This window comes from Myotis daubentonii, chromosome 3 (assembly GCF_963259705.1).
Source record: "Myotis daubentonii chromosome 3, mMyoDau2.1, whole genome shotgun sequence".
Lineage (NCBI taxonomy): Eukaryota > Metazoa > Chordata > Mammalia > Chiroptera > Vespertilionidae > Myotis > Myotis daubentonii.
In genome coordinates, this window is record NC_081842.1 from 107,646,790 (window position 1) to 107,673,629 (window position 26,840).

The window sequence follows — 26,840 nt, forward strand, 5'->3', positions numbered from 1 at the left end:
GGTCTGCTGTTGGGAGTCTGTATAATATTCGTTATTTCAGTCCGTGTATGCTTAATTTCTAGTTGGTTCTTTATCATAACATCGAGGGTCTCATTAGATTTCTTGAGGATCTCACTACATTTATCGGCGGCTTCTAGACAGTTCTTAAGAGACCTTAAAAGTGTGGTTCTGAATCCAATATCCTTCATTGACAGTTTTGTCCTGTTTCTTTGTCTCCGCATTTTTTATACTTTCTTGGTGCACCCCCTAGTGGTCTTTGTGCGCAATCTTGTTGTAGTTAAGCCTTGATTGTTTTCGGCAATACCGGGGGTGATTTGACCTCCAGGCTAACTGGCTATGAGAGTCAGCTGTGTCTGCAGTGGGAGAGCTTCTGTGCTGGATCTCTAGGGCGGTGCTAATCTAGCGTTTGCCTGAGGCTATCCGGCAAATGGCTCTGCACAGGGCTTGGGCAGGGCGGGTCCCCGGGGATCTACAGGGCGGGCCGGAGCGAGCAGTTATGGCTGCTCTCAGTTCCGGCCCCAGGGGCTCTGCCTCACAGAGTCCCAGCAACCGCTGCAAACCTCGGAGAGAAAGCTGCCTTCGATTTCCGACCGAAGCCAGACAGTCCCGCTTCTCCCGTTTGAGTCTGGGTCCCCAGAGACTCGCCCGGATCTGGAGCTCAGAGTCTGAAACTCCCTCCTGATTGAAAACAACAACCGCGCCCTCCGCCTCCAGCCCGCTCCGTGTGCACTCCGCACCTTAGTATTTCACTTCAGCACTGCGCCTCCTCTGAGTCTGGGTATGATATTCTCTTTCCTCCTAGTTGTAGAAATTCCACTCAGCCAGCCTTCCTGTGGTTCTGGATGATGTCCGTTCCGTCTTTTAGTTGTTTTTTGAAGTGGTTGTTCGAGGCAGCAATTTCCGGCGTTAACCTATGCCACCATCTTGGTTTCGGAAAAAAATATTTCTTCCTTTCAGTCTTAATTTTTAATATTGGTGGTCTTCTACTTTTGCATTTTAGGGAAATAACATAATAAAAAAATATGGATGCGTTTTGCCAATTCAAAATGGAACCTAATGGGTGTCCAAATTTTTTTCAGATCAATGCCCTAATGCACACATTGATTGACTTAAGAAAGAAGAACCCCAACATAAAGAGTTTAGTTGTTTCTCAGTTTACAACATTTCTGTCTTTAATAGAAACACCACTCAGGTAAGTTTAACAGTGTTCCTCACTTTTAGTAAAAGATTTTTATATATGTTTTGATTTGGATAACAAAAAATACTTACGTTTTATCAGTTTTATTCATTCATCTATCTAAAATAAATTTCAGAATCACAATAAAGAATATTTCCTGAGTGCATGGGATTTTAAAGATTAAGTCTGAATTTATTGAAAAAAAATTGACTGCAGAGCCTTACATTGTAGTAGATGGTTAGTAAATATTTGTCAAAATAAATAGAGTGAGAGAATTAGTTGAATAAATACATTGTAATTACTTCACATGTTTTTTTAGTAAAGGAAGTGTTATTTATCTCTTTTGTCCCCTCCTTTAGAGCCTCTGGATTTGTGTTTACTCGTTTGGATGGTTCAATGGCCCAAAAGAAAAGAGTTGAATCAATTCAGTGTTTTCAAAACACTGAGGCAGGATCTCCAACTATAATGCTTCTATCCTTAAAAGCAGGTGGAGTTGGTTTGAATCTTTCTGCAGCTTCTCGAGTGTTTTTAATGGACCCAGTAAGTAATTTGTAGACTTTTGCTATGTTATTACTTCTATTAAAAAAAGAACAAAAACTATTTGGTAAATACCTATGTAATTATAATTGATTGTGAAAATTCCTTAGGCAAACATTAGAAATAGATAATTACTTTCCAAGTTAGATTACAACCAGAGCCATATTTAAGCATGCAAGGGTTTCACATTAATGTCATGGATGGCAGTGGTCTCTTGTATTTTCTTGCCTTAGTTTTGTGAATGAAGTTTTAAATCTGTCATAATGTTATTACTTTATGGTTATATAGATAGTCATTGTATCTACAGATTTTTATATTAACCCAATGAAAATTCTAGAGACTGATTTTAGAACAAATTCCAAAATTATTTTATTTTTTGGTTATGATCTTAGTACTTGATAAGAAAGAAGCTATTAATATCAAATAGAGTAATTTAATTAGTATTATAAAGTTTATCAGAGAAGACCCTTTAGCAGTTATAGTAATACTTACTGGAGGTTTTAGCAGTTTTTGTACTCCTCACCCAAGGATATGTTTTTATTTTTGTATTTGTTGATTTGAGAGAGAGAGAGAGAGAGAGAGAGAGAGAGAGAGAGAGAGAGAGACTTGTTGCCTTCTGTACTCATCCCTGACCAGGAATCAAACCTGCCACCTTTCAGTGTATGGAACAACACTCCAACCAACTGCGCCACACCAACCAGGGCTTAACAGGCATCCTTTGCCCTTCCTTATTTAAAATTATGTTCTCAGCTGTTTCTTATTTGATAATTTTGGGTGGATGTTCTCCAATTTAGTTGCTTTTTCCAGTCTGGCCCTGGGCGAAGATGCATGACATGTCTGCCTATTTGGCTGCCATTTTCTTCCCCTCCCTATCTTTATAGACTGCAGAACTTTGTATCTTTTTGGTTATTCTTCCTTTTAAATTGATTCACTGTTTTATTCTTCACCATAGGACAGTTTCTGTGATAATTCTTATGTTAGAGCTAATGTTACTGTTTTAGTTCAGTTTTGAAGTCAAACTGATTTCAAATATAGATACAGATGCAAATCAAAATGACAATGCATTATCATCTCACACCTGTCAGAATGGCTATCATCAACAAATCAACAAACAACAAGTGTTGGAAAGGATGTGAAGAAAAAGGAACCCTTCTGCACTGCTGGTGGGAATGCAGACTGGTGCAGCCACTGTGGAAAACAGTATGGAGCTTCCTCAAAAAATTAAAAATGGAACTCCCATTTGACCCAGTGATCCCACTTCTAGGAATATATCCCAAGAAGCCAGAAACACCAATCAGAAAGGATATATGCACCCCTATGTTCATAGCAGCAAAATTCACCATAGCTAAGATTTGGAAACAGCCTAAGTGCCCATCAGCAGATGAGTGGATTAAAAAACTGTGGTACATCTACACAATGGAATACTACGTTGTGGTAAAAAAGAAGGAACTCTTGCCTTTTGCAACAGCTTGGATGGAACTGAAGAGCATTATGCTAAGTGAAATAAGCCAGTCAGAGAAAGATAAATACCACATGATCTCACTCATTTGTGGAATATAGAGAACAAAATAGACTGATGAACAGGGACAGATCCAAAGACAGAGAAACAGCGATCAGACTATTAATCCCCAGAGGGAAAGTAGGGGAGGGTGGGAGTAAGGGGAAGAGATCAACCAAAGGACTTGTATGCATGCATATAAGCCAAACCAATGGACACGGACAACAGGGGGATGAGAGCTTGAGTGGTGGGGGGGGAGGGGGGGGAGGATGCCGGTTAATGGGAGGGATGATGACACATTTGTAATTCCTTAACTAATAAAGAATTTAAAGATAAAAAGAAAAGAAAAGAAAAAAGAAAATTGCATCAATAAAATCTGAATTTTTTGGACGTTTGATTATTCCTGAAATCTTTTTTGTTTTTTTAATGAGTGGAGGAAAGTGAAAAAAGAAACACCAAAGACCAGCAAAAGGAGAAAAAAAATTTTCATAAATGGACCTTATTACCTCTTTTCTGATACAAATTAAGTTATTTAAAAGGATATGTAAACTTTTTTTCTCTCTGTTAAACAGACATAGTTCTACTTTAAAATGGGGGGAAAATTAGAAAATATTATGTGATTAATCAACAATCATTTACACTGTGTGCTTTCTTTATATCAGGCCCTGCATTAAATACTAGAAGTACTGGGGTGAAACGATTGGGGAGAGTACTTGCCTATCAAAGTAGTGTTTGGAAGTCTGAGGGGAGTGTAGATTTTTAAAAATACATTTTTATTGATTTCAGAGAGGAAGAGAGAAAGAGAAACATCAATGATGAGAATCATTGATTGGCTGCCTCCTGCATGCTCCACACTAGGGATCAAAATGGCAACCTGGGCACGTGCCCTGACCAGGATTTGAACCGTGACCTCCTGGTTCATAAGTTGAAGCTCAACCACTGAGCCATGCCAGCCAGGTGGGGAGTGTGGATTCTTTGTCCCACAGTATTTATAATGTCAGTATTTGTGGCTCAATTGGTTGGAGCATCATCCTGTACACCAAAGATTGCAGGTTTGATTCCTGGTCAGGGCACATACCCAGGTTGTATGTTTGATCCCTGGTCAGGGTGCATACTGGGGTGGTGGTGGGGACATTGGTGCTTCTCTCTCACATTGATATTTCTCTCTCCTCCTCCTCTACTTTCTTCTCTAAAATTAATGAAAACATATCCTCGGATGAAGGTTAAAAATATGGGGGGAAAATGTTGAATGAATACTGAAATAAAGCAGATCATGTTCTGTTTATTAGGCCTGGAATCCAGCTGCTGAAGATCAGTGCTTTGACAGATGCCATAGACTTGGCCAGAAGCAAGAAGTCATCATCACAAAAGTGAGTTTTGAAGCCATTTATCTTAAAATTAAGTTTTAAGGGTTTCCAAGTTATACAAATAATGCATGATTATTTAAAATTTAAAAATAAATATACACATTTGTATATGTATTTAAAATTTTTTTTTAAAATCTTTATTACTGAGAGTATTATAGATGCCCCTCTTTTTCCCCTCCACCCACTTCCCGCCCCACCCCAGGTGTTTGCCACCCTATTGTCTATGTCAGTGGTTGGCAAACTCATTAGTCAACAGAGCCAAATATCAACAGTACGATTGAAATTTCTTTTCAGAGCCAAATTTTTTAAACTTAAAGTATATAGGTAGGTACATTGTTATTAACTTAATTAGGGTACTCCTAAGCTGGCCTTTGCTAAAAACGTCCTCAATCTAATTGAGGTACATTCGCTGAGGTCAACCCCTTCCAACTCTTCCATCCACACTTGTCTTGTATACTTGTTTCGTCTATCTCCTTTCGTTCATCCTCTATATATGTCCACACCGACTTCTTCTAACGCCACTTCTTCAAAATAGACTCGCCCAGGCCGAAAACCAACTTCTGCACATGGGCCACGAAATTTCAATCGCACTGTATATGGGTGCCCGCACGTGGTTTTTTGTGAAAGAGCCACAATCAAGGGGCCAAAGAGCCGCATGTGGCTCGCGAGCCTCGGTTTGCTGACCACTAATCTATGTCCATAGGTAATGCATATATGCATATAAGATCTTTGTTTAATCTCTTTCCACCCCCCACACTCTTCCCTCTGAAAATCATCATTCTATTCCATTTCCATGCCTCTGATTCTATTTTATTCACCAGTTTATTCTGTTCATTAGATTTCTTATTTATTTTGATGTTTAGATTCAATTGTTGATAGAAATGTATTTATTGCCATTTTATTGTTCATATTTTCCTTCTTCCTCCTCTTCCTCCTCTTCCTCCTCTTCCTCCTCCTCCTCCTCCTCTTTTTCCTTCTCGTCTTAAAGAATACCCTTCAACATTTCATGTAATACTGGTTTGGTGGTGATGAACTCCTTTAGCTTTTTCTTATCTGTGAAGCTCTTTATCTGACCTTCAATTCTAAATGATAGCTTTTTTTAAAAAAATCTTTATTGTTCAGATTATTACAGTCGTTCCTCTTTGTTCCCCCATAGCTCCCCTCCACTCAGTTCCCACCCCACTCTCCGCCTTTGCCCCTCCCCCTCCACTGTCCTCATCCATAGGTGTACGATTTTTGTCCAGTCTCTTCCTGCACCCCCTACACCCCTTTCCCCCTGAGAATTGTCAGTCCACTCCCTTTCTATGCCCCTAATTCTGTTATATTTTAGAACCAGTTTATTCTGTTCATCAGATTTTTTATTTACTTGATTTTTAGATTCACTTGTTGATAGATATGTATTTGTTGTTCATAATTTTTATCTTTACCTTTTTCTTCTTCTTCCACTTCTTAAAGAATATCTTTCAGCATTTCATATAATACTGGTTTGGTGGTGATGAACTCCTTTAGCTTTTCCTTATCTGTGAAGCTCTTTATCTGACCTTCAATTCTGAATGCTAGCTTTGCTGGGTAAAGTAATCTTGGTTGTAGGTTCTTGGCATTCATCACTTTGAATATTTCTTGCTACTCCCTTCTGGCCTGCAAAGTTTCTGTTGAGAAATCAGCTGACAGTCGTATGGGTACTCCCTTGTAGGTAACTGACTGTCTTTCTCTTGCTGCTTTTAAGATTCTCTCTTTGTCTTTTGCTCTTGGCATTTTAATTATGATGTGTCTTGGTGTGGTCCTCTTTGGATTCCTTTTGTTTGGGGTTCTGTGCGCTTCCTGGACTTGTAAGTCTATCTCTTTCACGAGGTAGGGGAAGTTTCCTGTCATTATTTCTTCAAATAGGTTTTCAGTATCGTGCTCTCTGTCTTCTTCTGGCACCCCCATAATTAGGATGTTGGTACGCTTGAAGTTGTCCCAGAAGCTCCTTACACTATCTTCGTATTTTTGGATTCTTTTTGCTTTTCCGGTTGGGTGTTTTTTACTTCTTCGTACTTCAAATCTTTGACTTGATTCTTAGGATCCTCTAGTCTGCTATTGAATCTCTGCATAATATATTTTATTTCAGTCAGTGTATGCTTAATTTCTAGTGGGTCCTTTGTCATATCCCCAAGAGTCTAACTAGACTTATTGAGGGTCTTACTAAATTTATCGACAGTTTCTAGAAAATTCTTGAAAAACCTTATAACTGTGGTTTTGAACTCTATATCCAGGAGTTTGCTTTCCTCCATTTCTGTCATTTGTGACCTGTTTCTTTGTCTCCGCATTTTGGCTGCTTCCCTGTGTTGATAGAGTGGCTTTCTGTGCTAGGTGTCCTATAGGGCCCAGTGGCTCAGCCTCCCCTATTACCTGAGGTGGACACTCTTGGTGCACCCCTTTGTGGGCTTTGTGCACAGTCTTGTTGTAGTTAAGCCTTCATTGTTGTAGGTATCACTGGGAGGAATTGACCTCCAGGCCAATTGGCTGTGAGGACCAGTTGTGTCTACAATGGGAGAACTTCTGTGCTGGAGACACCCTTATGGGGCAAGACTTACTTCAGTGGGGCTTTGATGCTCACTGAGTCTGCCCCCTGAGTGTGTCCCTTATGGATCTGAGGAGCTGCAATCTGGATGGTTCCACTCTGACCATGGGGTACACTAGCACTTGGATCTCTAAGGAGGTGCTAATTTAGCCTCTGCCTGAGGCTACCCAGCAGGAGCTACAGAGAGATCTGCAGATTCCTCTTCTTTGTTTGGGATTTGGAGGTGCCCAGATGAGACCCAGCTGTGAAGCAATGCAAGCTGCTATGGGTCCTTGGGCCTTCTTTTGGATGTTCTGGGTCTCTCCGATACAGCTGCAGTTTTTTAGGTAATTTTAGATTGCAAAGGGCCAGGCCATTCATATGCAAAAGCCTCTGCGCACAGCTTGGGTTGGACAGGGTCTCAGGGAGTCAACAGTGTGGAGCAAACAGCTATGGCTGATCCTCAGTCCTTCCCTAAGAGGCCCCGGGTCTCAGTGTCCTGGTAATCGCTGCAAGCACCTCTGAGAGAAAGCCGTCCTCGAATTCTGCCCAATGCCAGACAGTCCAGTTTCTCCCCGTACGATTCTGGGTCACCAGAGACTCAGCCAGAACTGGAGTTCAGGGCTGTTGGGAGCTTGTGCCTCCCTCCCGATTGAAAAAGACAACCGTGTCCTCAGTTGACAGCCCTTTCCCCACGCTTCCGTACCTCTGCACTTTACCTCTGCACCTCCTCTGAGCCTCAGTGTGCTTTTCTCTTTCTTTGTAATTGTAGAATTTCCACTTAGCCAGCCTTCCTGTGGTTCTGGATGATGTCCGTTTTGTCTTTTAGTTGTATTTTTTTTTTTTTTATTGCTTAAAGTATTACAAAGGGTATTACATATGTATCCATTTTATCCCCCCGCCCTAGACAGTCCCCTAGCCTCCCCTATCCCCCAGTGTCTTATGTCCATTGGTTATGCTTATATGCATGCATACAAGTCCTTTAGTTGATCTCTTACCCCCCTACCTACTGCCCCCCAACCCTCCCCGGCCTTCCCGCTGCAGTTTGACAATCTGTTTGAGGCAGCTCTGCCTCTGTATCTATTATTGTTCAAAAGTTTATAATGGTCTCTATTGTCCATGAATGAGTGAGATCATGTGGTATTTTTCCTTTATTGACTGGCTTATTTCACTTAGCATAATGCTCTCCAGTTCCATCCATGACGTTGCAAATGGTAAGAGTTCCTTCCTTTTTACAGCAGCATAGTATTCCATCGTGTAGATGTACCACAGTTTTCTAATCCATTCATCTACTGATGGGCACTTAGGCTGTTTCCAGATCTTAGCTATGGTGAATTGTGCTGCTGTGAACATAGGGGTGCATATATCCTTTCTGATTGGTGTTTCCGGTTTCATGGGATATATTCCTAGAAGTGGGATCACAGGGTCAAATGGGAGTTCCATTTTCAGTTTTTTAAGGAAACTCCATACTGTCTTCCATAGTGGCTGCACCAGTCTGCATTCCCACCAGCAGTGCACAAGTGTTCCTTTTTCTCCACATCCTCTCCAACACTTGTCGTTTGTTGATTTGTTGATGATAGCCAGTCTGACAGGTGTGAGATGGTATCTCATTGTTGTTTTGATTTGCATCTCTTGGATGATTAGTGACTTTGAGCATGTTTTCATATGTCTCTTGGCTTTCTGAATGTCCTCTTTTGAAAGGTGTCTATTTAGGTCCTTTGCCCATTTTTTGATTGGATTGTTTATCTTCCTTTTGTTAAGTTGTATGAGTTCCCTATAAATTTTGGAGATTAGGCCCTTATCAGATATGTCATTGGCAAATATGTTTTCCCACACAGTGGGTTTTCTCGTTGTTTTGTTGATGGTTTCTTTTGCTGTGCAGAAGTTTTTTATTTTGATGTAGTCCCATTTGTTAATTTTTTCTTTAGTTTCAAGTGCCCTAGGAGCTGTATCAGTGAAGAAATTGCTTCGGCATATGTCTGAGATTTTGTTGCCTTTGGATTCTTCTAGAATTTTTATGGTTGCCTGTCGTACATTTAAGTCCTTTATCCATTTTGAGTTTATTTTTGTGTATGGTGTAAGTTGGTGGTCTAGTTTCATTTTCTTGCATATATCTGTCCAATTTTCCCAACACCATTTATTGAAGAGACTATCTTGACTCCATTGTATGTTCTTGCCTCCTTTGTCAAATATTAATTGAGCATATTGATTCGGGCCGATTTCTGGGCTCTCTATTCTATTCCATTGATCTATAATGCCTATTCTTGTGCCAGTACCAGGCAGTTTTGAGAACAGTGGCTTTGTAATACAACGTGATATCTGGTATTGAGATGCCACCTACTTTGTTCTTTTTCAGGATTGCTGCAGCTATTCGGGGTCTTTTTTTATTCCAGATGAATTTTTGGAGAGTTCGTTCTAGATCTCTGAAGTATGCCGTTGGTATTTTAATGGGAAGTGCGTTGAATTTATAGATTGCTTTGGGTAGTATGGACATTTTAATGATGTTGATTCTACCAATCCATGAACACGGTATGTTCTTCCATCTGTTTATGTCTTCCTCTATATCTTTTTTCAACGTCCTGTAGTTTTCTGAGTAGAGGTCTTTTACCTCTTTAGTTAAGTTTATTCCTAGGTAGCTTAATTTTTTTGGTGCAATGGTAAACGGGATTGTTTTTATAATCTCTCTTTCTGAAAGTTCACTATTGGTGTATAGAAATGCCTCAGATTTCTTGGGGTTAATTTTGTATCCTGCTACATTGCCAAATTCATGTATTAAGTCTAGTAGCTTTTTGATGGAATCTCTAGGGTTTTGTATGTATAATATCATGTCGTCTGCAAATAAGGACAGTTTTACTTCTTCTTTTCCAATTTGGATGCCTTTTATTTCTTCTTCTTGCCGAATTGCAATGGCTAACACTTCCAGTACTATGTTGAACAGGAGTGGTGAGAGGGGGCATCCCTGTCTTGTTCCTGTTCTTAGGGGAAATGGCGTTAGTTTTTGTCCATTGAGTATGATGTTGGCTGTGGGCCTGTCATATATGGCTTTTATTATGTTGAGGTATGATCCTTCTACTCCCACCTTGCTGAGAGTTTTTATCAAAAATGGGTGTTGAATTTTGTCAAATGCTTTTTCTGCATCAATTGATAAGACCATGTGGTTTTTTTCTTTCAATTTGTTTATGTGATGTATCACGTTTATTGATTTGCGGATATTGTACCATCCTTGCATCCCTGGGATAAATCCTACTTGGTCATGGTGTATGATCTTTCTGATGTACTGCTGGATCCGATTTGCTAAGATTTTGTTGAGGATTTTGGCATCTATGTTCATGAGGGATATTGGCCTGTAATTCTCTTTCATTGTGTTGTCTTTCCCTGGTTTGGGTATTAGGGTGATGCTGGCTTCATAGAATGAGCTTGGAAGTGTTCCTTCCTCTTGAATTTTTTGTAGTAGTCTGAGGAGGATAGGTTTTAGTTCTTCCTTGAATGTTTGGTAAAACTCCCCTGTGAAGCCGTCTGGTCCTGGGCTTTTGTTTGATGGAAGCTTTTTGATGACTGCTTCAATTTCTTCCATGGTTATTGGCCTGTTGAGATTTTTAGATTCTTCCTGATTGAGTTTTGGAATGTTGTATTTTTCTAGGAATTTGTCCATTTCCTCCAGGTTGTCTAGTTTGTTGGAGTAGAGCTGTCCATAGTATTTTTTAACAATCATTTGTATTTCTGTGGGGTCTGTTGTTATTTCGCCTCTATCGTTTCTGATTTTGTTTATTTGGGTCCTCTCTCTCTGCTTCTTGGTGAGTCTTGCTAGAGGTCTGTCAATCTTGTTTATCCTTTCAAAGAACCAGCTCTTGGTTTCATTGATTTTCTGTATTGTTTTTTTGGTCTCTATGTCATTTATTTCTGCTCTAAGCTTTATTATCTCCTTCCTTCTGCTCACTCTGGGGTTTTCTTGTTGCTCTCTTTCTAATTCTTTGAGTTGTAGAGTTAGATGATTTACTACCATTTTTTCTTGTTTTTTGAGATAGGCCTGTAAAGCTATGAACTTCCCTCTCAGGACTGCTTTCATTGCATCCCATTGGTTTTGGATTGTTGTGTTTTCATTGTCATTAGTTTCCAGGATGTTTTTAATTTCTTCTTTGATCTCATTGGTAACCCAATCAATATTTAATAGCATGCTATTCAGCTTCCAGGTGTTTGAGCATTTTGGGTTGTTTTTATTGTAGTTTATTTCTAATATTATGCCATCGTGGTCTGCGAAGCCGCTTTTTATGATTTCAATCTTCTTGAATTTGGGAATACTTTGCTTGTGACCCAATATATGGTCTATTTTTGAATATGTCTTATGAGCATTTGAGTAGAATGTATATTCCCTGGCTTTGGGGTGAAGTGTTCTGAAGATGTCTATTAAGTCCATCTGATCTAGTGAGTCATTTAGGATTGCTGTATCTTTGCTGATTGTTTGTTTAGAGGGCTTATCCAGTGCTGTCAGGGGTGTATTGAAGTCTCCTACTATGATTGTATTGTTGTCGATCTCTCCTTTGATATCTTCCAGGAGTTTTTTTATGAATTTGGGTGCTCCTGCATTGGGTGCATATATGTTTACCAGGGTTATATCTTCTTGTTGTATTGAACCCTTTAGTATTATGAAGTGGCCTTCCTTATCTCTTGTTATGGCCTTCACTTTGAGGTCTATTTTGTCCGATATAAGTATTGCTACCCCAGCTTTCTTTTCCTTTCCATTTGCCTGCAAGATATTTTTCCATCCTTTCACTTTCAGTCTGTGTGAGTCCCTTCTAATGAGGTGGGTTTCTTGTAGACAGCAGATGTATGGGTCATGTTTTTTTATCCATTCAGCCACTCGATGTCTTTTGGTTGGAGCATTTAGTCCATTTACGTTTAAAGTTATTATTGAAAGGTACTTGTTTGTAGCCATTTCTTTTTGTGTGTGTGTGTGGCTGTTTTCTTTCTGAGCTTTTTATTTCTTCTTTTTATACCAGTCCCTTTAGCATTCCTTGCATTGCTGGCTTGGTGGTGATAAACTCCCTTAGCCTTTTTTTGTCTGTGAAGCTTCTTATTTCCCCTTCAAGTTTGAATGATAGCCTTGCTGGATAGAGTATTCTTGGATTCAGTCCTTTGCTTTGCATCACTTTGTAATTTTCAGTCCATTCTTTTCTGGCCCGATGTGTTTCTGTTGAGAAATCATTTGACAATCTAATGGGAGATCCCTTGTATGTAACTTTCCATCTCTCTCTTGCAGCCTGTAAGATTCTCTCTTTGTCCTGAACATTTGCCATGGTAATTATGATGTGTCTTGGTGTGGGTCTTTTCGGGTTCACCTTGTTTGGGACTCTCTGGGCTTGTGTGACTTTTTTCTTCCCCACCTCAGGGAAGTTTTCTGATATTATTTCTTCTAATAGGTTTTCTAATCCTTGTTCATCCTTCTGTTGTTCTGGTACTCCTATTATTCGTATGTTGTTTCGTTTCATGTTGTTCCAAAGCTCCCTTAGGCTCTCCTCCTGTCTTTTAATTTTTTTCTCCAATTGCAGTACATTTTGGGTGTGTTTTGCTTCCTTGTCTTCTAATTCACTAATTCGGTCCTCCGCTTCTCCTAGTCTACTGTTGATACTTTCAATGGAGTTTTTCATTGCAGCTATATCACTCTTCATTTCTTCTTGGGTCTTACTTAAGTTGTTGATTTTTTCATCTGTTTCTTCTAGCTTCTTCCATATGTTATCGATTTTTTCATCTATTTCTTCTTGCTTCTTGCAGAGGTTGTCGATTTTTTCATCTGTTTCTTCTTGCTTCTTGCAGAGGTTGTCGATTTTTTCCTCCATCCGGTTTATGCACTCTAGGACCCTTATTCTGAATTCTTTTTCTGTCATGTTGCATGCCCCTGTATTACTTAGCTGCTTTTCTGGAGAGTCCTCCTTCTCTTTCCTTTGGGGGTTTCTTTGTCTACCCATGTTTGATCTCACTGACATATCTAGACGTTGAGTCGTTCAGTGGTTGCTCCCTTGGTGGCAGTGACTCCTTGGTCTGTGGTTGCTCTTCGGGCGGTTGCGGTAGCAGCTGCTCTTCAGTTGGCATCAGCTCCTCTGGTGGGTGCTGTTCACAGCTGTGGTGGCTCTTCTGGCTGGTGGGGCGAGGTTTCACATACAGCTGCTGTTCCTCAGCAGAGGATGTGGTGCTCAGGAGGTTGCTGTTGCTTGGATCTGCTTTCCAGGGGAGTTCTGCTCTTCCCGGCTGCAAACCGTCTCACCAGCTGAGCAATTTCGCCAATTCGGTGTGGGTGTTACTAGTTTCAGCTGCTCATTCCATTTGCTCCCGGACACGACCTGGGACGCGTCTGCCTATATCGCCGCCATCTTCCGTCTCCAACATTCAGATTAGGTTCTGATTGGGCGGTTTCTATGCCAGTCAGCGTCAAAAGCTCCGCCTCCTAGGCAGCCATTGGCTCCTCGCACTTCACCCAGATTTTGTTCTGATTGGTCAGTTTCTATGCCAGTCAGCGTTTCCAGGCCTATCTCGGGACTAATCAGAGAGGTGGGGCTGATCAGCAGCTACCCCAGGCTGCTGGCAAGCTGGCTGAACTTCTGACCTCTCGAAGAGAGAGAGAGAGGCGTAGCTGCTGGCAAGGCCCAGAGAGAGAGGCAAGGGCTGATCAGCAGTTGCCACAGAGGCTGCGGATCAGACCCTGCTTTTCTCTCTGGGCCTCACCAGCACCCACGGCAGCTGCTGATCAGCCCCGCTTATCTCTCTCTCCAAGAGGTCAGCAGTTCAACCCACTCACCTGTTCCCGCCCACCCGAGCCTGCTGTGTGCACAGCCTGGCATTCAGTCATCCCTTTGGTCGTTTTGGATGTTACAGACCCTGACTCTTTATATAAATAGGTATTTTGACAGATAGTGGGGCAAAGTGCTCACATTATCCTTCATTGTGAATATTTTATTGGTTATTACTATTACTCCTAAATTGCACTTTGGGTTTAGGTTACCAAATCTCATTTAAGAAATCTCGTTTGGGATTTATTGAATTTATGATTAATTTGATAACTTGATAACTATCTTTTTAATAAGAGTGTTCCTATACAGGAACTTAGGTAGTATCTCCTAAGTACATTCACATCATTAAATTTTTTTTATGTATCTCAATACATAACAACTTTAGTTATTACAGTAACCAGAACCTCTAATAGTGTTGGACAGCAGTAGTGATAGTAACAATTTTTGACTTGTTTCTGTCTCTGTTGGAAATGCTTGTTTTATATGAAATATGTTGTTTTGGGGAAGTTTCTAGTAGATGCCCTTAATGTGGTTGAGGACATTTATTTCTAGGTAAATGTGGATTTTCTTTTATCAGGAATAAATGTTGAATTTTATCAAGTGTTTCTTAAGCATCTGTTGAGATACTCACTTTTCTTTATTTTTTTTCATGTTATGAATTATACAAGATAAAGGCTAATTCTTGCATTTCTGAGAAAATATCATTTAGCTTTTAAAATATAATGATACATTTATTTTTGCTATTATTCCACTTACAGAGCTGCCTTTAAAGTTTGGTTTTTTTGTGTGTGTGCTGTCTTATTTGATGATGGGGTTTTAAGATGTAACATATCTTTATGGCCATATTTTTTGTATCAGAAAACAATATTGAGTGATAAGGGAATGCAATCTCATCTCTAGTTATTATATTACTAGAGGCCCGTTGTACGAAGAGACTCAATGCAATAGGCCTTCCCTTCCCCTGGCTGCCAGCACTGGTTTTCCTCTGGCACCCGGGACCCAGGCCTTTGCTCCGGCTGGGGCCTTCAGTCTTCGCTCCTCCACTTCGCACCTACATATGCAAATTAACCGCCATCTTTGTTGGGTTACTTTGCATGCTCTCCTGATTGGCTGGTAAGCGTAGCTGAGGGACGGTCAATTTACATGTTTGTCTATTATTAGGTAAGATGTTCTGAATATGCTCATTGTATAGTCAGGTAAAAGGTGGAACTAAATAGTTTCTTTTTTTTTTTTTTTTTCCCAAGTGATCATCATAGCCACGTTCTCTAGCCAGGTTCTCTAGCCAGGATCTCCAGCCAAGTTCTGGTTTTATTGTCTTTTTTTTTTTTTTTTTTTTTTGTAAATCTTTATTGTTCAGATTATTACATTTGTTCCTCTTTTTTCCCCCCCATAGCTCCCCTCCACCCAGTTCCCACCCCACCCTCTGCCCTTACCCCGCCCCCCCACACACACTGTCCTCATCCCTAGGTGCACAATTTTTGTCCAGTCTCTTCCCACATCTCCCACACCCCTTTCCCCACCAAGAATAGTGAGTCCATTCCCTTTCTATGTCCCTGATTGTATTATAATCACCAGTTCATTCTGTTCATCAGATTATTTATTCACTTGATTCTTAGATTCACTTGTTGATAGATGCATATTTGTTGTTCATAATTAGTATCTTTTCCTTTTTCTTCTTCTTCCTCTTCTTAAAGGATACCTTTCAGCATTTCATATAATCCTGGTTTGGTGGTGATGAACTCCTTTAGCTTTTCCTTATCTGTGAAGCTCTTTATCTGACCTTCAATTCTGAATGCTAGCTTTGCTGGATAAAGTAATCTTGGTTGTAGGTTCTTGGCATTCATCACTTTGAATATTTCTTGCCACTCCCTTCTGGCCTGCAAAGTTTCTGTTGAGAAATCAGCTGACAGTCGTATGGGTACTCCCTTGTAGGTGACTGAGTTTCTTTCTCTTGCTGCTTTTAGGATTCTCTCTTTGTCTTTTGCTCTTGGCATTTTAATTATGATGTGTCTTGGTGTGGTCCTCTTTGGATTCCTTTTGTTTGGGGTTCTCTGCGCTTCTTGGACCTGTAAGTCTATTTCTTTCACCAGGTGGGGGAAGTTTTCTGTCATTATTTCTTCAAATAGGTTTTCAATATCTTGGTCTCTCTCATCTTCTGGCACCCCTATAATTCTGATGTTGGTACGCTTGAAGTTGTCCCAGAGGCTCCTTACACTATCTTCGTATTTTTGGATTCTTTTTTCATTTTGCTTTTCTGGTTGGGTGTTTTTTGCTTCTTCGCATTTCAAGTCTTTGACTTGATTCTTGCGCTCCTCTGGTCTGCTGTTGGGAGTCTGTATAATATTCATTATTTCAGTCCGTGTATGCTTAATTTCTAGTTGGTTCTTTATCATAACATCGAGGGTCTCATTAGATTTCTTGAGGATCTCAATAACTTTATCGGCGGCTTCTAGACAGTTCTTGAGAGACCTTAAAAGTGTGGTTCTGAACTCAATATCCTCCATTGACAGTTTTGTCCTGTTTCTTTGTCTCCGCATTTTTTATACTTTCTTGGTGCACCCCCTAGTGGTGTTTGTGGGCAGTCTTGTTGTAGTTAAGCCTTGATTGTTGTAGTTAATACTAGGGGGATTTGACCTCCAGGCCAACTGGCTGTGAGAATCAGCTGTGTCTGCAGTGGGAAAACTTCTGTCCTCTAGGGAGGTGCTAATCTAGCCTTTGCCTGAGGCTATCCGGCAAATGCCTCTGTGCAGCGCTTGGGCGGGGCTGGTCGCAAGGGATCAAACAGGGCGGGCGGGTTGAGGGAGCAGTTATGGCTGCTCTCAGTCCTGTCCCCAGGGGCTCTGCCTCTCAGGGTCCCAGCAACTGCTGCAAACCTCGGAGAGAAAGCTGCCCTCTCTTTCCGACCGGTGCCAGACAGTCCCACTTCTCCTGTTTGAGTCTGGGTCCCTAGAGACTCGCCCAGAACTGGAGCTCAGAATCTGAGACTCCCTCCCAATTGAAAACGACAACTGCGCCCTCAGCTACCAGCCCACTCCACGCATACCTCCGCACCTTTGTATTTTCCGCACTGCGCCTCCTCTGAGTCTCGTATGCTGTTCTCTTTCCTTCTAGTTGAAGAATTTCCCCTCAGCCAGTCTTCCTGTGGTTCTGGGCGATGTCCGTTCTGTCTTTTAGTTGTATTTGTGAAGTGGTTGTTCGAGGCAGCTAACTCCGGTGTTTACCTATGCCGCCATCTTGGTTTTCTTCTCAATAGTTTCTAATAGGTTATTATTGACCTGTTGTTTTTTAAAATCCTCACCTGAGGATATTTTTCCATTGATTTTTAGAGAGAGTAGATGAGAGAGAGGGAAAGACAGAGAGAAATATTGATGTGAGAGAAACACATGGATTGGTTGCTTCCTGCACAGCCTGACCAGGGCCTGGGCTGGGAAGGAAGGAGCCTGCAATCAGGGTATGTGTCTTTGACCCAATTGAACCTGGGTCCCTTCGGTCCGCAGGCTGACACTTTATCCATTGAGCCAAATTGTCTAGGGCTTATTGACCATTTTTGAAAGCTACACAATACTACAAGAATGTAGATCTATGTTTTCATATTCTCAAGTTTTCATTTCTTTAAATTTATTGGGGTGACATTGGTCAACATGAACAAATAGGTTTCAGGTGTGGGTTTCTATGTTATAAGATCTGTATGTTAAAGATTTTAAATATTGTGACCTAACAAATACTTAACCAATTTACCTTTTTCTTTTCCTTTAAAGTTTATTGTGAAGGACTCTGTTGAAGAAAATATGCTGAAAATACAAAATACAAAGAGAGAACTTGCAGCTGGAGCCTTTGGAACAAAAAAAACAAATGCCAGTGAAGTGAAACAAGCTAAAATTAATGAAATCAAAACTTTAATTGATTTATAATTTGTGGGATTTTGGTAAGATTGGTTTGATCAGATATACAGTTGTTTTAGAAATGAGGAAAATACAGTTTTAGAAATGAGATCTCGTGAATATATCTTCTAGAAGGGGCATTTTTTTTTTGTCAGTGAAGTAGTATTACTGATACATAATCTCTTCTATATATGAACCTATATTTTAATGATATTTAAAATAGCAGTAAGTTCTGTTATATACTGTGGCCTAAAAGAATTTTTTTGAGAACTAAAGTTACTTTGTTATTCAAGTTTTCATAGTATCTCTGCTGAGTATTTTCATATATCTTGCAAGTACTCAGCTTTTTCAAATTTCAAATAAGGTAAAACCTTTTATATACTTTTGACCAAATAGTTATTTTCTATGTTGGACACATTTGGTTTTCCATCAGTCCTCCTGTTTGTGATGCAATGGATTCAACAGTCCTTGTAAGCTATTCATATATACACAGTCTATAGAAAAGATTGGTTTTATTGGACTTTCAAAGACCATATTTGCATTCCAGAACCAAACCTTAAAATGAGAGACCAAAGTCCAAGTTAGTAATTTACTTATAATTTTTTTTTTTTACAGTTTCATTGAGATATAATTCATATAAGTGATTTGCAATTTTATGTTCATGAAAAAGATTAGGGACTGTGTTAGAGTACTGTGTTCTCCATTTTAGTCAGGTACTATTCATTGCTTAAATGTAACTTGATGTGTTAGTGTGTAAATATGGTCTGTGGGGGTGAAAGGGAGCAAATTCTACCCAATTTGATTTAAATTATGGAATTGCTGAATAGATATTTCTATATATAGATAACTTTTATTTATGTAGGTTTTTAAAAAAATAACTTTATACATTTTTATAATTCTGAAGACTACTATATGTGAGAGGTATAATACCTAGATGGAAGTTGGACTGGATGACCTCCAAAATAATTTTGACTCTTAAAGACATCTTAGTCCTGAAAGGAAAAATGTCTTTGTTATTGTGTTTAGAATCAGAATTTGTGTTTGGACCTTCAGTAATTCATCCTTCCATCTATCTACAGAATTTATCATCTTTCTGTTACTTTTCTGTTAATCAAACTCATAGTAGTTGCCATAGAATTCTAGATGATTCTTTGAATCACATTTAAAACACATAAGCTATAATTCAGCAATCAGATTAGGCAATCAGTGTTGTTTTTCCCTTAAGGGAAACTTTTTCTTTTTTAATTCAAAGAAAGAAGAGATTAATTACTGTAATAGGAGAAGCTTTATGTTTGATGATCCAGACTAGAGAACACCTTATATTTTACTTGTAGTGTTAGAAAGATAGGAAAGATAGGAAATTGAGGCAATGTTGTGTTCTGGGGCACACCATCAAAGGTTTATGCTAAATCTATTAACAGCTAAGTCCTCTCTTTCCTGTGTCCTGTCTCTTGCTTCAAGGAAACAGTGGGTTAGATTGCAAGAATTTTTCCAGTTTCTTTTCTCTTTGGCAGTAGGTGAGGTAGGGCTGATGAAAAGGATCAGCAGACCTTTCTACAGGGACAAGAGTGGACAGGGACACTAGCATTAAGGAGCAATGGGGAAGTTCTTTACATTATGGTACTAGCATTACACAAAAAATTGGGTGGATCAAAATCTCATCAAATACAGTAAGTGGATTCTCTATATACCAGTTCTTCAGAGAGAGTAAATATAAAAGGAGTCGACAAAAAAACAATACAGCCTAACTCTTCTGGCTTACAAAAGTAAAGTCTTGCAAGCTCACTATAGAGGTGAAGACTGCTTGCTTCTTTACCCAAACATTTCCATACTTGTGTTTTTAAACACATTCATAATAAATTTGGCGAGTCATTTAAAAATACCTTTCTGTTTTTGTATATTCTATTAAATGGTGTTAAGTAAAAAACAAGATTAATCCATCCTAAGAAAATATATAAACCACTGGAATGAAAACTTCACATTATGCTATGTTGTTAATTGTTTCATTATTATGTAGAATAATAGCTTTAGAAGTATCGTGAAGGCATTGTATTCCCACTTGTGGTTCAAACTGAATTTTGTTTTAAATCTAAAATCAATAAAAGTTTTAAAAATTTATTCGCTTCCTCAGTGCCATAATTTTAATGACTTTTTCTTTAAAGAAAATTTAATCTTTCATAAATATCACACTTATATGAAGATGTCTATATTACTATATTAGTTGAGTTTCTTAGAAATCAGTGTATATAATTTTTTACTTTATGTTAAATGTATTGATATTCAAAAATATTGGTTCTAATTATTTTTTTACTTATGATAATACCTATGTATAGTGGTGTTACTAAATCATACACACTGAATTATAGATTTTGCTCTATTACAGCTCTAGGATTGGAAATAGTTAATCAAGAAAATGATCTTCTGTTTATTATCAGTGAGTGCCAATGAAATTATCCTCCAACAGTGTCTGTTTTCTGTTAGGGGACACCAAAGACATTGGTATATTTTTTTATTTATTTATCATACTTGCCACAGTTCTATTCATTGGGATTTGGAAGAGTCACCAAAATTATGAAGACAATTTTATGTTTGGCTCCTTAAAAAGAACTCAGATGTTTATCCTTAAGTTTTTAATTATATTAACATTAAAATATTTGCAAAATATGTAATATAACAGCTTACCCTCAGTTAATTCATTATTGAGTATATAGTAACATTTCTTACATGTTCTACATTGTGGATTTGGTACCTAGTTTGTGTGGTACTTCTGAATAAAAAAGCTAAAAATACTAGTAGCTATGAAGGACTGCTTCCCTGCCGTCTTTCCAGTGGCCTGGAAACCTATAAGCTGGCATAATGTTTTCTTTCATGTTGATATATTTGCACTTACTGTGTAGTAATGAGGGGGAGCAGTCTCCTATAGAAAGCCATGATAATTTACTCCTTTTATAAATATTTACTCCTTTTGTGTGATTTCTTATTCCCAATCAGATCTTTTAATGGTAAAAATGGGATATTTTTTTCTCTCTGTTCTCCCTACTCAACCTTCCTGATCAAGAATGGTCTGACAAATTTAAACCCATTTCTACTTTTAAATTTATAAATTAATTTCCATATGAAAATATAACTTTAATAACATATATAATTTAATGTCTGTAGCACAGGCCACCTCCATTAACTTGAACCAGGTATCCAAAACTTTATACTAACTAGGCTGCCCTGGGACCTCCACATTTTGAGCAGATGTCAAAGTGACTTATTAAGCTGGTGGATGAAACAGATTCTAGGGCATGTCTTGGCACACTTGAAACCCAGTCTAGACTATTTTAAGAGGGTATTCAATGTGATCAGAAGTGATATTAAGAGTCATCAAAGAGGTATATTGTTAAATATGTGTTTTATTTCCTAGAGCAGAGATAATGGTCTAATGTCTTAGGAAGGTTTTCATTAAGTCTGCTGTCTTTTTAGCATTATAGTTTATTAAAAATAAAGGCAGATAAAGTTAACCAGGACACAGCTTCCTGAATCCACTAATTTACCCCTTGTGTTAAGGGAGGGAAGGGTTATTCCCTAATGGTACATTGTAGGTTTAAAAAAAAAGTTTTGCATTGGTAACAACAGTTGATAAAGAAAAGGTAAATTAAATATTTCATGAGAAATGGTCTACTGCAGGAGTCTTTAAAAAAAAAAAATATATATATATATACACACACACACACACACACACACACACACACACACACACAGTAGAGTCCCGGTGCACAAAAATTTGTGCACTGGCAGTGGGGAGGGGGGTGTCCCTCAGCCCGGCCTGTGCCCTCTCGCAGTCTGGGACCCCTCGGGAGATAATGACCTGCTGGCTTAGGAGACTGCTCCCCCTCATTACTACACAACTCCCTGGTGGCAGAGGGCAGGCCCAATCCCTAGGTGCAGCCCCTGGTTGGGCTCAGAGCAGGGACGATCGGGGGGTTGGGGCACAGCCCCCTGTCACACACAGAGCAGGGCCTATCAGGGGGGTTGGGGCTCCGTACCCTGTCACACACAGAGCAGGGCCGATGAGGGGGTTGGGGAGCTCCCCCGTGTCACGCACAGAGCAGGGCCGATCAGGGGGTTGAGGAGCTCCCCCCTGTCACTCACAGAGTAGGGCTGATAGGGGAGTTGGGGCACCGCTCCCTGTCACACACAGCAGGGCAGATCAGGGGGTTGTGGTGCCGCCCTCTATCACCCACAGAGCAGGGCCGATCAGGGGATTGGGGCGCCGCCACTGTCACACTCAGGGCAGGGCCGATAGGGAGGTTATGGCTCTACCCCGTCACACACAGAGCAGGGCCCATGGGGGGGAGTTGGGGCACCGCACCCTGTCACACACAGAGCCGCAGGACGATCGGGGTTTGGTCGCTGCACCCTGTCACACTGCTCCAGGGGCCAGGAGGCCTCGCTGCTCCGCTGATTCTGGTGCTGGGAGGCATATTACCCTTTTACTATATAGGATAGAGGCCTGGTGCATGGGTGGGGGCCAGCTGGTTTGCCCTGAAGGGTGTCCTGGATCAGGGTGGGGGTCCCCACTGGGGTGCCTGGCCAGCCTGGATGAGAGGATGATGGCTGTTTGCAGCTGGTCACACCCCCTTCAGGGTGGAGGTCCCCACTGGGGTGCCTGGCCAGTCTGGGTGAGGGGCTGAGGGCCGTTTTCAGGCTGGCGGGTGACTGAAGCTCCCAACCGCTCCTTTTTTTCTTTTTCTTTTTTAATTCTGTGCCAGCTTTAGCTCTGAGGCTTGGCTCCAGCTCTGAGGCCTCGGCTGCAGAAAGCTGGTATCTGGTTTGTTTGGGTTCTATAATTGTAACACTGTTGCGGTCCTGCTCACTCCAGCTCTGAGATCCCAGCTGGCTGAAAGCAGGGATCTGTGTTTGTTCTATAATTGAAACAATGTTGCAGTCCTGCTGGCTGAAGCCCAGCTGGCTGAAAGCAGGTTTCTGGGGTTTTGTTTAGCTTCTATATTTGTAACAATGTTTCTTAAACTGCAAGCTCAGAGACCGGCAAGGCAGGCGGGGAACGTTAGCTTCCTCCGTCACTGAAGCAAGCAAGCCTCCTGTTCGCTTTAAGCTGCCTGGCTGCCGGCCGCCATCTTTGTTGGCAGTTAATTTGCATATCGCCCTGATTAGCCAATGGGAAGGGTAGTGGAGGTACGGCTAATTACCATGTTTCTCTATTATTAGATAGGATTGTTGTAGTTGATTTCAGAGCAGGAGAGGGAGAGAGAGATAGAAATATCAATGACAGAAAATCATTGATCAGCTGCCTCCTGCACACCCCACACTGAGAGGCGAGCCCACAACCTGGAAATTGCCCTGACTGGGAATTGAACCGGGACCTCCTAGTTCACATAAGTCAACGCTCAACCACTGAGCCACACTGGCCAGGCTAGTGCAGGAGTTTTATGTGCCTTGCAGATATTAGTGTAAGGAGAATTAAGATAAACATCCACGTTCATTGTCTATAAATTAAAGACCTTGATGAAACATGGAGAGGATCTCCAGACATGGATCTGATCTTTGTGTAGGCATACTTGTCTTACAGCAAAAGGATATTATGTCTACCATTGTTCACAAGGATAAAAAAATAAGAATACATCTACAAATGTATGTTATAATCTGAGTTATTATTGCCTTTTTACACATCTTACTAAGTAACTCTTGGTATTTTAGGCTCCCTGGAAATGATTTTGCAGTATAATTAATTATACAGTTTTGCATGGAAAAGTTAATATTCCATCTTAATGAAAGTGAATCCTTGGTAGATCAGGGGAGGAAAAGAAATGTTGGCCTAGTTCAGTGACTTTCCAGCCTCATAACTTAGCACTTTTAGGCACATTATGCTTTCTTCTATGATAAACTTGTTATCCTTTCTGATTCCAAAGGTAACAGCCTTGACTTACTACTTAAAATAAGAAATTATATAAACTTTTTCACTGTAGTTTTATGCTATGTAAAAAATAGGGAACAAAAGGTAGTAAGTAAATATAAAGATTAGGACTGAAAAATAGGTTTGATCCCCTCTATTTGCTTTGATATCATTTATCAAACATAAAAAAAGGCTTTTAATCTTGTGATCTCTTCTGATTCAGATGGAGAGTTCCAAAATACACGTAATTATTCAAATTGCATATTAGATGGCCACAACAGTAAGGCAGTATTATTAGTTGCCTGAAGATTAGGTTTCTGTTCATCTCAACTGGGATCCAGAGCCAAAAGGGTTCTGACTAGCTTACATACTAGCCTTCAGTAAATCTATGTACTTGACTCAGTAGAAAAGGACTAGCCTTCATTCAAAGGCCAGATTATTAAACATTTGACTCTTCCTATTTTTGTCCTAGGCAAACAGTACTGAGAAATGGTAAATAATAGACTGGACATCATGAAAAAAAACCTCAAAAAAAGTGAACACAGAATAAGTACATGAAAAGAGTGAGCTGCTTAGTATAGATGTTAAGGAGCCCTTACCCCTATAAGGATGTGTTGACCCTGAGCACATCACGATATCATAGCATAGTCGTACAATTGGAGCTTTGCCTCTTCTGGTACAATACAGCAACTGAAAACAGGATAATTCTGTGAAGGTGTGTAAGATACAAAGGGTTACACAGTGAATTGTCAATTGACATTGTCGATGGGTTCTGTGACTTTAAGCAAATGACGTGTGACAAGCAATTTTACCATAGGCTGATATACACAAGAGTTAGGGTCCTACAATGTCTCATCATTTTGTAATGAAACTATCTGCTATACGTTGTGAAGCTGAATCATGTCTAAGCCAAAACTTACAACTTAATTTCTACCCATGAATTTTCTTATCCATTTACTTTTATAACTAGTGGCCTGGTGCACAGATTCGAGCATATTGAAAGGAAATTAGAAGAAATATTTTAATATCATTATTCACCCTTTCTCTATAATAGACGTGTCAATCAAATTCACAATTGACAATGACAGATCAAAGCACAAGCATGTGATTGGTGCCAGCTAGAGCTTTATATGTATCACGCATGCGCTAGTCAACTTAGCCTTTTATATGTATAGAATAAACCTGCTTAATTAGACCTGCTTTCTGAGGTAGCTAAACTTTTTCCAGCCCAATGAAGCACCCTAACTTCTCTTTCAGGTAATTGTCAGCCACACAGCAGTAAATATCAACATGAAGCAGATTATTATTATAGATCATGCAGGGAGAACAAAGGGTAAAATATTTAACTGCAGCATGTTTGACTATATTTTGAGAAAACCTGAAGTCATTTTCAAGGTCCACCATTCTTTTCAGTTGGGTAAAGTTTCTAAGCTTTCTAAATCTCCATTTTCCGGTTAATGAAAAGAAAATAGGATTCCACCGAGTCTCCTATCTATCTACTCCAGGACTTCTGTGAGGATCAAATGAGATGAGGCATGGGAAAACACTTCACAGATACTTGGTTAAAGTGTGAAATGTTTGCACCTGGATATAAAGCAAGTCGCGTTCCTGGGCTGAAGAAACTGTAAGGAGGCTAGTTGTTGCAAGGGAGAGGAAGCCGGGTGTTGCTACCTGATGTTATTACCTGGCACCCACAGTGACCAATTCTGGGCTGGGCCGGGCTGTGGGCCACATTTTGCACCATGGGGTCTTGGCAGCGTTGGCTGCAATTTGGTGGGCTGTTGCTCCGGGGTGGTGGCAGGCCTGTGTCCCACTTGGGGGAAGCGGAGTTACTTTGTGGGCACCAGGTCCATGGTGCCAGTGCGCGTCACGGCCGCTCCTGCATTGAGCATCTGCCCCTTGGTGGTCAGTGTGCATCATAGTGACCAGTCAGACAGTTGGACACTTAGCATATTAGCCTTTTATATATAGACTAGAGGCCCGGTGCACAAAAATTTGTGCACTCGGGGGGGGAGGGGGGGTCCCTCAGCCTGGCCTGTGCCCTCTCGCAGTCTGGGACCCCTCGGGAGATAACGACCTGCTGGCTTAGGCCTGCTCCCGGGTGGCAGAGGGCAGGCCCAATCCCTAGGTGCAGCCCCTGGTCGGGCTCAGAGCAGGGCCAATTGGGGAGTTGGGGCGCCGCCCCCTGTCACACTCAAGGCAGGGTCGATGGGGAGGTTGTGGAGCAACCCCCTGTCACACACAGAGCAGGGCCCATCAGGGGGATTGGGGCTCTGTACCCTGTCACGCACAGAGCAGGGCCCATCAGGGGGTTGGGGCGCCGCCACTCTCACACTCAGGGCAGGGCTGATGGGGAGGTTATGGCTCTACCCCGTCACACACAGAGCAGGGCCCGTGGGGGGGGGAGCTCCCCCCTATCAGGCACAGAGCAGGGTGGATAGGGAGGTTGTGGCCCCGCCCCCTGTCACACACAGAGCCGCAGGGCGATCAGGGGGTTTGGGCGCTGCCCCCTGTCACGCTGATCCCGGTGCTGGGAGGCATGTTACCCTTTTACTATATAGGATTGAGGCCTGGTGCATGGGTGGGGCCGGCTGGTTTGCCCTGAAGGGTGTCCTGGATCAGGGTGGGGGTCCCCACTGGGGTGCCTGGCCAGCCTGGGTGAGGGGCTGAGGGCTGTTTTCAGGCTGGGGGTGACTGAACTCCCAAACGCTCCTTTTTTCCTTTTTTTCCTTTTTTTTTTTTTAAATTCTGGGCCAGCTTTAGCTTGAGGCTTGGCTCCAGCTCTTAGGCCTCTGGCTGAAAGTAGGTTTCTGGCCTTTGCTTACAATGTTGCCAATCTGCTGGCTGAAGTTGGGCGTATTTGTTACAATGTTTCTTACACTGCCCGCTCAGAGGCCTGCAGCGGCAGGCGGGGAACGTTGGTTTCCTCCGTCACTGAGGCAACCAAGCCTCATGTTAGTTTCAAGCTGCCTGGCTGCTGGCCGCCATCTTGGCTGACAGTTAATTTGCATATCTCGCTGATTAGCCAATGAAAAGGGTATCGGTCGTACGCCAATTACCATGTTTCTCTTTTATTAGATAGGATATATATAAAAGTGGCCTGGTGCACGAAATTCATGCAAGGGGGGGTGTCCCTCAGCCCGGACTGCACCCACTG

At 41.0% G+C, this 26,840-nt stretch overlaps 1 protein-coding gene across 7 annotated transcripts in view; it reads left to right on the forward strand.

Annotated features, from left to right (window-relative positions):
- Positions 1-19,902, forward strand: part of HLTF (helicase like transcription factor) — a 158,217-nt gene extending 138,315 nt beyond the window's left edge. For all 7 annotated transcript variants that reach the window (XM_059688194.1, XM_059688190.1, XM_059688191.1 and 4 more), the window contains 4 exons: positions 1,080-1,192; positions 1,537-1,717; positions 4,502-4,582; positions 17,662-19,902. In XM_059688194.1, coding sequence (XP_059544177.1) covers positions 1,080-1,192; positions 1,537-1,717; positions 4,502-4,582; positions 17,662-17,814 — 528 coding nt within the window. In that variant the 3' untranslated portion in view covers positions 17,815-19,902. The remainder of the gene's footprint in view (positions 1-1,079; positions 1,193-1,536; positions 1,718-4,501; positions 4,583-17,661) is intronic.
- Positions 19,903-26,840: the final 6,938 nt, after the last annotated feature.